General features: G+C 48.0%; 1 protein-coding gene across 6 annotated transcripts in view; it reads left to right on the top strand.

Annotated features, from left to right (window-relative positions):
- Positions 1 to 17,579, top strand: part of LOC118508445 (cadherin-99C) — a 134,218-nt gene that overhangs the window by 83,833 nt on the left and 32,806 nt on the right. For all 6 annotated transcript variants that reach the window (XM_036048239.1, XM_036048240.1, XM_036048237.1 and 3 more), the window contains exons 6-7: positions 12,085 to 12,270; positions 14,145 to 14,210. In XM_036048239.1, coding sequence (XP_035904132.1) covers positions 12,085 to 12,270; positions 14,145 to 14,210 — 252 coding nt within the window. The remainder of the gene's footprint in view (positions 1 to 12,084; positions 12,271 to 14,144; positions 14,211 to 17,579) is intronic.

The raw sequence follows: 17,579 nt of genomic DNA, 5'->3' as shown, positions 1-17,579 counted from the left end.
ATTAGCATAGTGATCGTTTCGTTTCGACCAAAACATGGCCAAATTTCTATTAAAATGGTGTTTATTATTTCGCTCCCTTCGGCAAACCATACATCTCACCACCGCAAGGCATGGCTATCGAGCTGTGGTCCCGATCGTACACCCGAGAAACTCAAACCCAACCCCTCTAATGGAATCAGGACCACCGCCGCACAGTTCAGTTAACCGTGGGCGAGGATCAACCTTGATTAGGTTCCAATTTTTCCGTGCGTTGCTTTTCATTCCAATGCTCGCTTCTGCCTCATCTTTGCTGTTGATTGAAAGTTTGTCGTTTTACGTCCGCCCTGTTCGATCGAGACGAATCCACCGGAGCGTAATATTCGCTTATCGTAGCCTTTTAACGACGCGCTGTTTATTTTACCGGTTTGCGCTGTAGGTAAAGACAGAATTGGGAGAATGTTTTTTACCCTTCTGTTGTCTACATCAACTAAGGCCACGCGTATGTGTGTGTGTGTGTGACTGTGCGGACACGCAAGGCTGTAAATTGTCCGCACCAAGATGTCGACGAAAATAACACAAAATGTGCAAAAGATTATTACGTCGACCGTGGACCAATGCTTGATGCTGTTGCCTCTGATGATGATGATAATCATGTTCATAAAATTTGATGAGAATACTCGTTAATTATATTGTTGAAATCGAAAATCACTGTGTCTGTATTAATTTCTGCCCTTTGCCAGGGGTATCCTACGACATCGGATGGGTATCTCGTGCAGACGAATCGCGCAAAGAGATGAGAAAAATAATCCATTCCGTATCAAAGTGCCTTGTGGTTGTAGTTAAATAAATCACTTCCATCGCCAAACAGCGCCGATGTTGATTATAATTCGTATGGGCTGGGAAAATTTAAAAAAGGGCTCTAAACGACGTGTGATATTAATTTCCTATTTCCATTTAGCATCGTACCAAGGTCAGCCTCTTGATACGCTGGAAACGAAGAACAATCCTAGTCTCATGGTAAGCGATCGATCGATCGATACTGTCAGACGGCATCATTTGTCATGTCGCGTGGCTCAGGGTCGAATCAGCGCGTTCTTGGGCAGAACGAACCCGACTCTTTACAGCAAACAGTTCCAGAATGGTAACACGATTGCAATTGGAATCTATTTCCGACCGGCGCAACTGCCGCCATGATTGGAATGCTGTCATTACAGTCACTTTACGCCCATTCAGAAATGAAGCCGTCGGGGTGCACTTGAGCAATCTCCGAACAAACCTGTCAAAATCATAAACGGTTTCGTGACACAATCGAAACACACCACCGCTGGTTCACACGTCAAACAAGGCGGACATGTGCTCTGTGCAGGCGACGAACCCGCTGCTTCCAACGCAACGCAAACAATCGAAACCGATCACGAGCGCCCGTGAAGCGGTGGTGCAGTTTAATTTCCACTCAACCGATTGATGCGTGGTTCTCATTTTCGGCTTGGCCCACCGAATCGTTTTGTACAAACAAATTAGTGACGACTACTTTGCTGCCCGATTGAGCGGTTTTTTTTTTGGGGTTTTAGTGCTCAGTGCTCGATTATTGTTGTGCCTTAAGAGTGAGCCCACCCAAAGCCCAAACTACGTACGAACCACTTCAACCCGTCCCGTTGTGCGCATCGAAACACACAAAAGCCGACCATACATGCATTTCGGATGGAATTTCGATGATCGTTTACAAATCGATCAGCCGATCTGCACCGTTCGATTGACAGTTTAACCTTCAGGCTTGCCGTCGCCACTTCGCAGTGAACGCAAATTCGGTGCGCGAGGTTCAATCAAGAAAAATTTTGTCATACCTGCTATGCATCGAGGGATCTTTTCGGAAAGATTCCCGCACTGAATGGTGCTCGTTTCTGTGCTGCGAGCTGTGATTTTCTCACGACTTTGCCATTAAACGGTCTGCCGCACGGGAATTGATTCGTTTGCCTCTCATCGTGCTGCAGGAATCCGTCCGAGTCCGCGTAAGCTAATATTATTAATTCAAATTATCTGCTCCTAATTGATCGTACCGCGTGTGTGCGCGCTCGCCGACTGAAGACGTTGCTCTTATGCAAGCTGCTATCGAAAATGGCAAACGCTGTTGACAAACGGTAACTGCAGTACTCGAACCACACGTAGTGCGCAGTGCAGTCGGGGCGAACGAGCGCGAGAAACGTTCATCTCTCCTCGAGCTTCTTTCAAGGTCTTGCCGATGCTGTACGCCAAAATAGGTTTGAATGGCCGGTGTGCAACGCGCAACGTGGCCGGGTTGGGACTGTGTGTAAATTAGCGCGCATATTGAACAGTTCTCATCGGTCCCGGGTGCAAAACCGCAATTATGAATCGTAATCATTTTTTGCCATCTTAATTCGCACCCGTCACCAATGAAGAAATCGACGTTGATGTGTGTCGCAGCTTGATTCCTTAGGTTTGTTCCTCGCAAAGGTTTCCAAAAGAAACGTGTAAAAGGAAGCAGCAGAACGGAATACCAGACGCTCGAACGAACGTTGAAAGTCGTATCGTATTCGCAGCGAATGCACAAAAGTGCGGTTTTTGGGAAACTGTTTTAATGCCGCAAGCGTCACATTTAATGAGATTCTTGATCTCCGTGATATTACACGGCTTCGGGCAACACTCGGGCTCGCAGCTCGGGAGCAAATTTGAATATCAGTCGAGCGTGAAATCAGTTTCTAGGAAGAAATCGGTGGCGAATCAAATTTCAGGTTCCTCAATTTACCGAATTTCTGCTACAGTTGTCCCAATGGGACCGAAAGGCTAATCATTTGAATTTTCAAAGGAAATATTCTTGTTCTTGGTGATTCGTAAGGATTGCTTCTGGCTTTTGCCATATTAATGTTAAGGTCATATTTCAGAACAAGAAAGACAAACCAAAATAGAATATGCTTAACCATGAGCCTTTCTAAACTCCCGCTACATTATCACGATCTAATGAATCATAATTGGCCTCGATACACTATCCACCGTGCACTAACAGGGTGAGGATTTGCTTTTTGATCAACCGCCTTAGCTAATTGACCGTACACACATTTATATATGAACCAAAGAGACGGTAATAGCACACCTTGAATACTATCAACGGCATCAACCGTGGTACATAAACACAGCTCAACGCCTCAATTGTCAGCCACCCCACTACCATAATGAAGCCATAAAACCCGTCGAGTCAACCTCCACACCATGGCTCAACCAACAACAACAAACGAACGACTCGTGCGCCGGAACAGCGACGAACCTTCCGCACGGAACAATTTGCTCTCAAAGGATACGAAATTGGCTGGAAAGCCTTTTGCTGCAACGAACCCGGCGTATACATTGCAAGCGCCCATCCACCATTAAACGCATTAAACGCAACGTGACATTTAGCAACCTTTTGCTTCCCGCGCAAACGAGGTCAATGCGAGAGCAAATGTGAACGCATTACATTGAAGACATTAAACTTACAAAATAAAACTCTCGTCAAACAGGGCGAGTAAGTTGGCAAAAATAAGTCGGTAAAAAAATATCTCTCCCGCAAAAAAAAGTTTAAACCAGAAGCGCAAAAACCCACTTCCCGCTCAGGGGAAAAAGGTTAATGAAATCCCGCTAAAGGGAATCGCAGCAAGGTGGTTTCCACCGCAATTAACCTGATCAACGCCAAATTGGGCATGTGTCCCGGCAGCATTCTGCGGCGAGCGAAAACGAATCTCACAAAACCAGCCCGGGCTCCGAAATTGAGTCACATCGGTCAGCATGAGTCAGGTGAGGTGAGGTCCCGCAATCGACTGACAGCTGGCACGTTTTGGTGAGACGTTTAGCCAATAGCCGGCAGGACAACGGTAAGAAACAAAAATCGCCAATCCCCAGCGTGTCGGTACATCCGAAAGTGCATGTCGACAGCACGGACATCGATCCCATTGCAAGAAACGCGCGAAGGAACAGCTGAGGAGCGAACGGGAGGAATCAGGTTCTAAATCACGATTCTCTTCTCCCTCCTTGGGTTTGGCTCTAATGGATTGTTGTTGTCGGGATCGGTGTGTGTGTTTTTGTTGGTTTGGTTTTGCTTGTTTGTAGGCGTTGTACCCTGTTGCTAATACCGGTAGCATAGGCTCGACCCTGCAAAAGGTGGCACCGGTTCAATTCGTTCGGTCACTCCCAAAGATGGACGTGTGTTTCAACATTGCCGTTAGGTTCTTTACAGCAACAAAAAAATTAACAAGGATTCGAACGCAATAAAAAAAAAACAAAATCCCCAATCGCGCATATCCATCCAACCATCCAGATCAGGCTCTCGCAAATACAACGCTCACGAAACACATCGTTTGCCGCGCATGCTACCATGCTACACACTCGCGGAAACCAGAGCAAGAAGGACGTGCATAGAGTGTGGATTCTCGATCCTTCTTTTCTTGGCGTATTTTTTTGTCTGAACCTCGCAAACTCACCCGATAAGGGTGCGATTCACCAAGCAGCACAGATTTTTTTATTTTAGTTGCTACACGATTTTCCCCATTCTCATCCTGTCCGACATAATCCTCGCGCGGCTTAACACGACCACACCGCCACCGATCACCCGGGACGATCGTCTGGAAAATCGCTGTACGGTCGGAATCGCTAATCCCGATCCGCGTGACCACGAACCTTCCACACTGCATGACCGGTTTAGCGGGGGACCTGTGCTGTGCTGAAAGAAGATACCGGTAACGGAGCAAAAACATTTCCTTCTTTCCGTGGGGAAATGCGTTTTTTTGCATCGCTATCTGAACGTGCTTTAGAGCGGGAAGCACCGGCAGTGAATGCAGGCACACTACCGAACCACCCGCCAACGGTACACGCGGAAGTTACACTGACACCGAGAACATAACAATTTCATCTGACCGCAATTGTGATGTCGCGTTTTGTGATTCGTTAGCGCACGCCCTCCACCCCGGTGCTTTCATTCTGGGTGAGAGGTTAGGAATTTTCAGTATTCCGCTTAGACCGCACCTTACAAAATGGTCCCCTACTGAACTGAGGCAGATTTTGCACTGGCTAGTTTTCGTCCATCGTCGGGTGCAGAGTGGCCCAAAAAGTCAAAGACTTCCGGGTATTTGCCACCACAACGCCTAAGAGAAACAAACCTCCAGATTTAGGGAACCGCAAAACTAGCACACAGTTAATGCGTCAAATCTAGCCGTGCCATATTCTCCTTACCACACCCACCGACAGTACGGATTGGCCATGTTCTTGACCGCTTGGCCATGCTCCCCTTTACTCATTCAACACTCGGCGCACATAAATCTTGAACGGCGAAACAGTATCTCACATGCGTGACCAAGATCAGGTGGTCGGACACAGGCTCAGCCCGCAAGGCCCGACGTGATTTGCCAAAATCTTTACCACTCCACGGTCAATAATAATAACGACTAACTAACCGTAGCCTCGAAAACGACAGCGACGGTCAGCAAGAGCACGATCAATCGTAGACGCTCCATCCGTCCGACGACTATTAAACTACGACACGTCATTCGCAGCGCACACAAACACAATCCTGTTCCGTTTACCCTATTGTTGACAGAGCTAAAGCAGTCTAAGTGACTGCGACAAACACTCGCACACCGTTGTTGGTCAGCCGTGTTGATGAAACGCCGCTGCCAATGGAAAGATTAGCAATTACGCAAAACGATTCCGCCGGTTTCAAAGCGGCCTGACATATGAGTTCCTGCGGTTCGAAACCGTGCGAATAAAAAACAGCTCAACCATTATCCTCCGAACTATGTTCTGGCCTCATTCATTGCCCGCTGCTGCTGGGGTTTGAGCGGTTTGCAAATTTGGGAGGCAATAACCACACGGCGAACAATGCAAATCGCGTGTGCAAAGTTTTTTTTTTGTTATTTGCAGCTGTTTGGTCTTAAAAAGCCGACGCGCACAGCGAAATCGACCATGAAATGTCACAACAGATTAACGGGAGCTTTGCGGTAATCGTTGCACGGCGGTGGGCTGAGAAGATGGAAGGAAGTTAATAGCAGGTGATACTTTGGGCCTTCAACATTAGATGGCCCATGTTTGAGAGAGAGAGGGATTTAGCAAAACATGGTTGGGAAAATCAATTAAACCGAACGCCGTACAGTATTTAAATAGCTCAACTTCGTTAAGGACACGAATTGCTAAGCCGCTAACCGTAGTCATCTGGGTTTTATCATAAAAACCAGTCTAAGCTTCCATGATAGATTTTAAGGTGCATAAATTATAGTGATTTACGCGTTACATACGGCGCACTGAACTTGAACTCACTCCTTCATAGAAAAGGCAAACACCGTCAGAGGTCTTTGTGCATGCCAGCACTCATCGCGCAGATTTTACCGAAGTCTTCAAATCGCATCCCGAGCTAAGCGAACCTCACCGAAGGTCGCACGTTTTAGTGAACCTCATCGGCATGATGCTAATCTTAACGAGCCTTCGAAACATTATATCAGCGCAGCTCGTTTGGAAGCTCATTTTACAGCCTAGTTTGTAATGAAGGAGAATAAAAGTAAAAGTCAAAGTCATGTCAAACAAATTACACCGTGTCGTGCTCGTATCATTGCCCGGCCAGAGATCAATCCGTTCCAAGTCAGTCCTCCACCCGGTTAAGGGTGATCAATCTTTGCATACAACCACCGCTCGATGCCATCCCACTGCATCCCACTCGGGCCAAAACTACCTTCCCACAAAGAAAACTGCAGTGCTGCCGAGAATGAGGTCAGGAAAAATTCTCTTCCTTTTTCAACCCTCCCAGCATGGCATGCACAGACGGTGTATCTACGGATGGTGCAAACATTATCAACATTGTTGCAATTTTACTGCTCCGGCCTGGAAGCGCACCGGTGCGGGCTCCGTTCGTGCCGTAAACACGAGAATTAAGATCATATTTCTTACCCCACCCACACTGCCTAGGCAATGACGAGCGTTGATCCTTTGGCAGTCGTCGATCGCAGTAGATAAAATGTCGGATTAACACTCGGAAACGAGCACACACTGTGCGAAATGGGCGCGCACATTTGATGACTTGTTGGTTGGGCGAGTATTTAGATTTGCGCGTAAGCTGGCTCGTTTACACCGCGTAATTTAACACTTTGCACAAATATCAACCACATGAGCGATCGATTTACAGCGGCAAAATTAGTATCCCCAACCCGATGGCTACACTATTTAATGACCTGTTTGATAGTGACTAATTTCCCACGTCGATGATCGAGCGCCGATCGCTGTGCCGTCATGATCTACAAACGGGACGAAAACACTAGATAGCCAAGTACGAGCTTACGGGACCGCCCGACATTTACCACCGAGCAATGGCAACTTCTTTCCCCTTCCCATAACGCTCACTGCTTCATAAAAACACCCTCTGCTGGCTGGATGGTGCAGCAGGCCAAGGTAACGTAAATGGGATGAATTTGTTGTCCCGGCTGGGCTCCATCGACCCATTCGCCTAAGGTTCGTGCGCGGGGCTACCTAACAATACTCGGCGCAGTATGGCCTTATTAGAAAGCTATAATTGATCCACAAGGCGTTGGGTGCTTTTGTCACTCGGCAGTGTGCTGACAAATTGCCGAACGGGATCAACATTGCCGAGCGGGATCAACAAGTCACGGGCTGTGACTTCATAAACCCCTGGTCCTGCATCGTTCTAGGCAGGCTCGGTGATCCTAAAGCAACGATCAACGATAAGCAAAGAATCGAACAGAGCTGGCATAGTGAGCACCAGGCGAACCGTCCGACGTTTGACCATAATTGGACACATGCTGGGTACCATTCCGCTGATCCAAATGGTCCGATTGGCGATCGACGATATGCTGCCGGTTTGCTTCGGAAACAATGAATAACCAGGGGAACGAGGCGTATGCGCCAGCGCTTGAGCAACGAGAGGCCACTGCCACGCGAAGATGCTCGTGAAGAATGTTAATCAAGCGGCAGCGAACGTGTGGACCAGTTTACCTTTTTTTTTTGCTCCTGCATTAGCGGGACAAGTTGGGCGTGAACATTTGATTGATCGTCCGAGCTTGCCAGCTTGCCGATTCCCAAGACACGCTTCTCATTAGCTGCCAAGCCCCAGCCTAACCTGTCGCATTACTTCGTCCAAAAACCGCAGACAGCACTAGCAACTCCCCCGGGCGGAGGGTATCGGAGGCAAAACTTATCCCCAGCACAAATCGTGCGATCAAGAAAGCAAGACAACACCTTGCGGTCGCCGTCACCGGGACACATACACTTGCCGAGCACGCTGCGGGCAAGGGTTCCATCTTCCCGGTTTAGCATGGCAATGTTTATAGGTCACACGGTACGCGATCCGTTAGTTTTCAATTCGCCCACCAACGAAAACTTAAAAACCTGCACGGAATCGATCAGACGGTTGAGCGATCATAAATAATTCATTTTCCGCCACCACCAATCCCTAGTGGCGTTGTGGCGTTTGCATTAAAACAAACCGATGCGAAATTGCTTCGATCGTCGAGAAGAAGCAGCAACGCTCGCTTCTTCCCCATCACCTAAAGTCTACTCCAGTGTGTGTGTGTCTTGGTGTTGTTTTTTTTTCTCCCCATCATCACTTTTACAACCAACCCCGTTTTGTGACCGTGTGCCCGCGAAAATTGGTGCCGCCGCGAGTACAGCCGATGTTCTGATGAGGGAGCCACTCCTACCAGAGAATTCCCATCCGAGTTGGGCATCCCGTTCATCGACACTCGTGCCCAACAGCCAACAGGTGACTTATGAAAACCGATCCAGCTGACTATCGCCGAGTTCGTGTAAAACAGTGATCGTTCGTTTTGCTTTCGTGCAGATAAATCTTCCAAGCGCAGCGCTGAAAGATTCTGTCGGTGTCGTTTGCCCGTTTGCCTCGTTGTCACACACACACACCTTCTATGTTGGACTCTAATGGCTACAAGCTGTCGCTCCGCAAAGGCAAAGTGCATGCAGACACGACATCCGTTCCGCTTACAACGGCGCGTTGAGTTGTGCAGTTGAGCTGGTGAAGTAACAACAACCCATGCCACGACTGTGGTCCCATTCGTGCAAAAGGGGATGTTCTTGTTTTTAGGCAAATACCTTTCGGTAACAAGTGAACTTCTACCGTATCGTGTAGTTTCCCTCCCTCTGTACGATGTGCCCGTGATGGTGAGGCAATTCCCGGCTATAAAGCCAAACCATCCAGCCCAGCTGTTCATCACTCAACGGCCTGGGGCTGGCATGCTGAAGGGGGCCACACTTTAAGACAACCGCTTTCATTAGATTCAATTCTGTGCCTCGGTACTGTGTTTGAACGTGATAAGCTCCCGCTCAGTAACCTTCCAGTCACCTTGAGCCTCCCCCGGATTCAACGGTTTGGTGGGCATTAATAAAGCAATAAACAACATTATCCCTAGTTATCCGTTGTATTGCCCTCGGGCCACAGCCCGGTAAAGGTGACGACAGCCAAAGAATGCCGACGGCAAGTAGCTTGATCGCTGGCGTACCCGAGAACCGTTCTGGGCTTTATCCACCTGCAGGAAGCGAACTGTGCTGGGGCAGCAGGCACAGCACACGACGAGCGATAGTGCTAATTTCCAGCTTATTTATTACCGGCCACTTAAGTGCCACGAGATCCACGAACAATTCGGTCCCGTGCGTCCCACACAACAACAACGGTTGCGTGCCGAACCGGGAACACACATATGTGCGTGCGACGCCGACACTCTGCAGGATCTGTTGGAAACTGCCGTGGAAGATAAATCCGCCATCCCGCAATGGGCAGCCTCCTCCTGGTCCTGTCGGACCATTCACGCACTCACCACTGGACGGTGTGCACTTTAACGCTTTCCGGAGCACAACCAGACACGGCGCGAACGTACTCCTTGCGGTGCTCTACTCTAGGTGCCCGGCGACGATCTGCTGCACTCGCCTCGTACATCGATACAAATGAGCGAGAATTACATGCCGGTAAAATGCGATTTTTCAATTACCAAGCGGTCCGGTTCGGGGGTCGGGACCACTCACTGACCTGACCTTTTCCCTTCGATGGCAGCAGCGAGCATAAATTACATTAACACAGACCACATATCCTGTCACGCCGGAACCGCGCGCGCGTACGTGAAACCTTCAAAACGGGACGGGGGATAAAAATGGAACATCGTTGCACCCTCCGTGTGTGTGCTTTGGCAGGCGCAATGCGAAAGCTTTCAAGGGTCTGCTGCGGTGGAGACTGCACTCGCCGCCGTGCAAGTGCATGCTAGGGATGCCGTTATGCAAGAGAAAGTAACGTTCGTATCACGATCGATCGATCGATCGGCTATGCTGGGCGGCACTGCTTATCAACTTACCTTTAATCCCATTTATGACAATTTACGATAATGGGAGAAGTGATAAAGTGAGGACAAAGCGACATTGCAAGCGCAATTGGCAGCTCTCATCTTGAAACGTACAACGCAAAAATCCACACACACACCTACCCGCGATCGGTCAGCACATTGTAGTGTTGGGGTTAAAAGCATCCTCGCAGATCAGATCCTCGGATGTTCTCTAATTTCGATAAGAGCAACCGCAAAACAACACTTTGTGCGCGGTCGTCGCTGTCGGTGGTCTCATCAACACCGAGCACACACACACACACACCCCGTTTTCACACCAACATATCCAGCAAACGGTAGACTAACCTCGTCACTGTTAGCTGTGCCAATTCATTAGAGTGTCAACCGCAAAAAGCACTTTCGACAGCAATTAACCTCTCCGGGCAGCTTTAGTTTCTTCCGCGCTCGCGAGGCGAACTGGCACCCAGCGCGCGTTTAAGACAAAAACATCGCGAACATCGCTTTAACCTCTTCCCATTAATCTTTGTCGGGGATGTGCAAAACCACCGCTCGGTTGATTGTCATCGTGGTTCTAAACGTTCATGACGTGCGCGAACAGATGGGATGCTGCTCTGTAGGAGAACGCTCCTGGGGAGTGGTTGTAGCGAGCCCGGGTCGCCCATCTGCGCAACATACTGATGATTGCAAAGTGTCAGTTTTCCATTTCACGTGCCAGTCGCACATTCTCATGGGCACGATCAGAAACTGAACCCTTTTCTGCGACGTGACGATGATTCTGGCAGCAGCTGTGCAGTGTGTCAGGAAAGGAAAGCGTGACGCTTCCCCTGTTCTTCGCAATTAAAGCGCGATGGAATTTGCATCCTTTGGCTGCTCCATGGCGTACGTTTCGGAACTCACTTGCGAGCTTTTGTTCGAATATGTTAGAAATGCTCTATCGCTGTCAGCTCAATAAGAAGGGGGTCGGCGAGATTATTCCCTCCTGCCAGGAAGACTAGTCACGTATCCTTCACGCTGGCATACTTACCACTGGGAGGGGGGGAACGTTTAGAGGGTCACAAAGTACCCGAACGGAAAATCGTTTATCGCAATCGCTTGCATGCATATCAGTCGTCCGTTACACCCGATCGTTCTTCCTGCCTGGCAACCTTTCGATCGGTAATGATTGATCGTTGTTGCGGAATCGATATCGACACGAGAACGAGCATTTTCTGCACAAAGCAATAGACGAAGCCATTTTTTTGTTGTTGTTAGAACTCCCATTAAACGGGTGCTCGTTGTCTTTCTTCGCAAAATATGCCAACTGCGAAGGATGTACGCGGGGCATAGGAGAAATTATGGTACATGATTAATTGTACAAGCGAAAGACACCATACCACCATCGCCGCTTCCTCTTGTTGTTAGGACGATCGTGCAGGCCGGACATCCCACTGCTCCACTGCCGCAACAAACAGTGTACGTAGATGATGATAGGCAGATGATGATGAGTGCCTACAAATGCTCCCGCAAACATGTTGCACCGCATGCACCAACCGCACGAACTTGCTCGGGCGACATGCAATTTATTTCTGCCACCTTTCAACCTCGTCACATTGGGCATCAAAAGTTCGAGTTCTATAGCCCGATCTACCACGCTCGAATGCCCCATGCAAGGGCCGTGCTGGTAGTGTGCTGCGGTGCGTTCTGCTATTCATCCACCGTACATGTTACCCTTGCCAAACCGACCATGATTTATGATGTTGATTTTAATTCTATTTCTTTTGCTTCCTCTCCTCCATAGTCAACGCCCGTCGGGACGACGATTTTCCGCAGCATACAGGCCACGGATAAGGATGCTGGCGTGAACGGGCTGGTCGAGTACTTCATCGTCGAGGGATCGCAAAACATTTCGGACATTTCGCCAAACACCCTCACGGCGGCGGACGGTTTTGGGGTGTTCGCCATCGCATATCCGCACCAGGGACAGGTAAGTTCGTTCGGGTGAAGCAGTGTAATGTGGAGGTAGAGTGACGTGCGGCGAACGGCAAGATACGGACGCTCGCGTATTAAAGGTAAAATTAATGGCAGAAAACAAGCTAACTGACTGTCACTTGATCAAGACAGTATGTCTTGATCATGTTCCGACCATGAAGCAAACTGACGCCGACCGATGACAATGACGACAGCGCGTTGCTGTTTATGATATGACGACGTGTGTGTGTGTGAGTGTGTGTGTGTGCTCCACCGCGGTGGTTGGCAAATCCTGACGGTGGCCACCACCGTCGTACCTCGTGAATTCCTGTCACACTACAATCACATTCATTTTCTTCATATTTCGTTTTTACGACGGCTTTATATAAAAGCGAGCTGAGAAAAAAAAATCCCTTTTACGCTCCGAGAAGGTGTTAAAATACCACCGAAAGCGTTCCTTGCACTCCAATTGCAGTCCACACACACACACGCGAAAAGTTGCGGAATGTTTGTTGTGGTGCACCAACGAAATGGAAATGATGAAAAATATCAAAAAAACTCCCGACTCAACCGGCCCACGAAACGTGAGAGCCCACAAAACGGGACAAACCGTACCGCAGTAATGGGTGTCTGGCGGGATGTGAGCATTTACTGCCAGCCAGGAATGTCGTTGCACAACATCACGCTGCTCGGTGCACCAGCCAACACACACCAACGAATTTATAGGGTGCCACCAGTCAGCCTCCCGCACTATCGACAGTGTTGCTGAGATGCTGTTTCGCGCAGGTCGCCTTGGATCGCGATTCGACCGAAACCGGGTCACGGGAGGGAAACGGTTCCAAACACACCAACACCCGATAGGACGAACCAAATAGCGACAGGTGAGCGTTCGGCATTCGGTAGGCAGGAAGGAGGAACTAATCTCGTTTTGGAACACCCCCTGTGTAGGAGTAGGCAACCCGCAACCATTCGAGCCGGTCCGTTGCGTTGGTCCCGAATTGTGGTCGCGACTGGCAGTCTAACGGGGGGGTTCAGGACCACGACTGTTTACATAACAATAATAGCTAGAAGAACAATTCAACGCGCTGCACCAGCCCGGCGCGCGATTCAACATCACTCCGGTGCACCAAGCACACACACACACACGCTCATGGTGTTCCATTACTACGCTATATTTTATCGCTAATTTCCATCCGGAGGAAAGATTAAGATAAACTCCTGTCTGCCCTCTCGTACCTAACATTGTTCCTCGTGATCGTACTGCAGCTGGGACGAGAGAGGAAGGGAGTTTGCGAGGGGTGGGGGACAAAAATGCGGAAAGAGCTCCAGTTTCAGTTTTCAATCGATAGATTGCCGCTAGCACGGGAACAGATGATAGATTACAACGAGGAGGCAACTCTTGGCAGGATCGTAACTGCATCTACTTTGTTGAGGAAAGTACAAGATTGTATGGATAAACCGAGTAGGCAAATATGATCGGCTGCGTGGCGATCACCTGCTTTAAGTCTTCAATTTCTTTAAACGTCCTGCAGTTCGAAATGTCTCAATGTTAGGATCAATCACAGTTTATGTGGGACACAGGTTTATTTGAAGCAGCGATGCAGCTCGCAGCTTGTAAATAACAAATCTAGGACACTCGCGTTAATCACCACCACCACAAGCATGCCGTTCTCCCCCCGTTCTTCAGTATCTTATATGCTGGTATATGTAAAGCCTTTTATGCATTTCATCCTGCCCTTCCCAGCGAGAGTATGGATTAAGGGACACCTTCCAACAGCGATCGTATCTTGCACTTTGTTTCGCACGTTTACAACGATTTTCATATTGTTTATTGTTTTCATTTTACTTACTTCTTCCACCTTTTTCCCCCTTGGCTACTCGCTCATTTAGGTCACCGTGGTCAAGACGCTGGATTACGAGCGAACGCAGCGATACTACCTGACCATCGTTGCATCGGTAAGTACAAAATTTATGCGCTTAATCTTGCATCACGTGCAAGCAACATACGGCACGGCAACAGCTCCCAACGGGTCCCATTTTTTAAATAAGCGTCTTCGACATCGTCAGAACGAACGGAACAGGCCCGGCAGCGGAAGAAGGTGTATAAGCGGATAATATAAGGTGTGAGCCACTGTGGGAAAGCAGACCGATTGAAGGAATATGGTTCAAACTGAACTCCAAGCAGAAGATGCCGGAGTAGCTAAATAAATGTTGGTATATCTGCAGGCCTTCTGTGCGTCACTGCACCCGTTGTGTGATGAGCTAATGACGAATTCTACGCCACAGGCAATCAGGCACAATGCCACTGGCTGTGATGAAGACTTTTATTGCCGCACCTTCATGACGAGCCAACATCATCATCGTGTGGGTTCGCATTTTGGGGAGGCCTTAATTTGATCGCGTTTTCGTAAGCTGTGTATATGAGGCTCGGTTAAAACACTCACGCTGCTTTCCAACCTTAGCTCCAGTTAGTCGAATGTTTTTTTTTTGCAATTAGCGTGCTGGACTTTTACTCTTAATTTGCATCTGGCATTAAAATGCAAACGTTAACAGACATAGCTTTCTGGAGGTTATTGTTCAGCAGTAATTGGTCAGTACTATTGGTTCAAAGAAAAAACCTCAAGTCCAATGCCCTACGGATGCAATTTCCAAAGTTCGGTAATCTTGAAGCCGGATTTGAGCGAATGCTTTCGCTTTCATTGCCCGCCCTCGAAAAGCGGTTTTTGTTAACCTTATGTCTCCCCTTTTTTGAGCATGGCCAACACATTTCCCATACGATTCCATTTCGATGCCATGGTGGCTAGCAACTGTGAAGATGAGGTTGGCAAAGGAATTTCTCACTCGGCTTCACCTTTGCGCTTCGGTGTAGCAATTATGTGTGTAATTTTTTTTTCTTCTGAGTTCACTCCTCGTTTTTGCACACATTTTAAAGACGATTTTACCGCATCGTTTTTGCTTTTTCGATTTCGATTCGGTGGTGCCCAAAGCGAAGCTGAATGGAGTGTAGCAAAAACATTCAATTTATTGCTTTCGCCTCACTTCCATGGTTAGTTTATGCTGATCTTCTGAAATGTGTTGGAGGCTGTAAGCTCACAAAAGCTCCTCGGGGATTCTGGTGGATAGAAGAAGTTAAGATTTTGCAGAGAAATCCCTTAGGCCTTATTTTAATAAAGTTTAGTAAATGATATATTATTACATTCGTTTTATACAACTTATAATAATCCTTCACATTTTCCCACATTCGATAAACCATTTGCCACAGGAATGTGGCCAAAACTTGCGGTTCTTGCTTCAATCCCGCACATTCTTGCTTTTCGGCTCATACATCATCTCATTGCCGAAACCCTCACTTCGCGCAAATCATTCGCCAAATGTCGGCAAATGTTGCTCCTTAATAAATCAAATCTAAAATGTTTCACTCCGGGTGCTGTGGCTGCCGTGGCTGCCTTATGCCCGTGTGGCTCAATCAGCGGGCGTCGAACGAGAGAGAATAAATGCCTTGCTACCAAATACCGGTACCGGTGGTGGTAGCCATTCAAATGGCCTTTTAGGGCGAAAAATCTATACCCGTTTAACAGCGCGCGGTGGAGTGAAGGGATTTTTGACGCCCTACGCCACTGCCAAACGGGTTTAAAGCGGCTTGGGAGTGTTATCCGATCGGATTCATACATAAAAATCGTAACCGAAAAGGAGTACGTTTATGCTCTGCTTCTCATCATAGCTTAAGTGACGGTTTAATAATTATTCCAGGTTAAGATCATTTGTTTGGAACAGCTTAAAGTTGCTTAAGAATTTGAAAAGTCACCACGTGCTCATTCTATCTTCTGTTCGTACTATTCTTAAAGTTTTTTTTCCACACACAAGCCAAATCGCTCTAGACGATGAAAGAAGCGCAATGCGTCTATGCCACAGCACGTTCCTAGACACGAAGGAGCTCCGGTTCCGTTCCGTTTCGCTTTGTTTCTTATATTGGCGTCCGTAGGTTTTGATTTATTAATCGACCCCTACCATGCTGCAGCGATACTGTTCTACCTTATCCACAACCGGCGACCGAGAAGCCAAAGCAGCCCGGTACAACAGTTAATGTTGTTTGCATACTTCCCGCTCGAAGGCCACCACCGACATGCCGTGCGGTTCCGACAAGCCAACAAGCGTGGCGCGCGGTCCAAGAATGTGCTCCATCTCGTTGACATTTAACCTCAAACTAGCAGGAATGTTTCTTATCGAGTATGTTCCTTCGCGTCACCGCTAACGATCCCGTACCCGGCTGGGAAAAAATATCCCGCATACCAACCGCATCCAACCATCGCTAACGGAGGAAGTGACATAGACAAACAAACTGAAAGCCCGTCCACAAGACGAAAACGGCATTCTCTCGGCGGTCGGGCACCAGAAAGCACAGAAATTGGCATAAAATTTGTTCGCAACATAATGTACGGCGCTGCGTGGTGGCCCGCAAAAGATGGTTTATAAATGTCACATATGCTCACACATGATCGGTTCGAGAATTGGAGCAACCAGCAGCATGTAACAAATGGGTTGATTTCACAAGCGTGGATATATGTGGCGAGGGTGTGATTAATAATTAGGAGTAGAAAAAAAGGCTAGGAAATTGGAACCCGCTTCAAGAGGGAGTTAGAAAACCCGCTTGGGTATGTTCCGGGGGTGGTAGCAGCCGGCAGTTGGGCTTTGCAGTGGAATGAGATTAATGGTGTTGTTTATGTTAAATGGTATCCATAAATTAATGCACAGATTTCCTCCCGTATCGGTTCGTCCGTTCGATAGACCGTGAACACTTGTCGAGAGGAGAGGCGAAAAAAAAAAGCTCAGACACACGCTTAGAATGGAATTAGTTCCTTGATTAATAAATTTAATTTGGCATTCCGCGTGAGCCGCAGAAGTATAAGAGGAAAAAAAGCAGACAAACTCATACGAACAAGTTGCCAAACATTCTCCGCTACGGTTAGCCACCGATGCAGCCTGTTACTTGCGCCCTGCGTACACAACTGTTTCCCTGCTGTATGACAGTCTGTCCCACCGGGGAATTCTACGAGAACGAGCGTTAGATGCCAATTAAAAATATTTCGCTTCAATTTTCCACCCTTACGAGCGAAGCACGTTCGAAAGGTGCAAATGCATGCGGTGCAAATGCTACGCTCACTAAAATTTTATGTTCAACTTAACATCAACAACAAGAAAAACGCGATACAAAACGATCGTGTTGCGTTTCCTCATTTGCACTCGCAGTATACAATCGTACCGAATCCGAAACAGTGATCGTCGGCCATAAATTTATCCCGGGGCAAGAAATAATACTGGCATTTA

Source organism: Anopheles stephensi, chromosome 2 (genome assembly GCF_013141755.1).
Source record: "Anopheles stephensi strain Indian chromosome 2, UCI_ANSTEP_V1.0, whole genome shotgun sequence".
NCBI lineage: Eukaryota > Metazoa > Arthropoda > Insecta > Diptera > Culicidae > Anopheles > Anopheles stephensi.
This window is presented reverse-complemented; position numbering and strand designations above follow the sequence as displayed.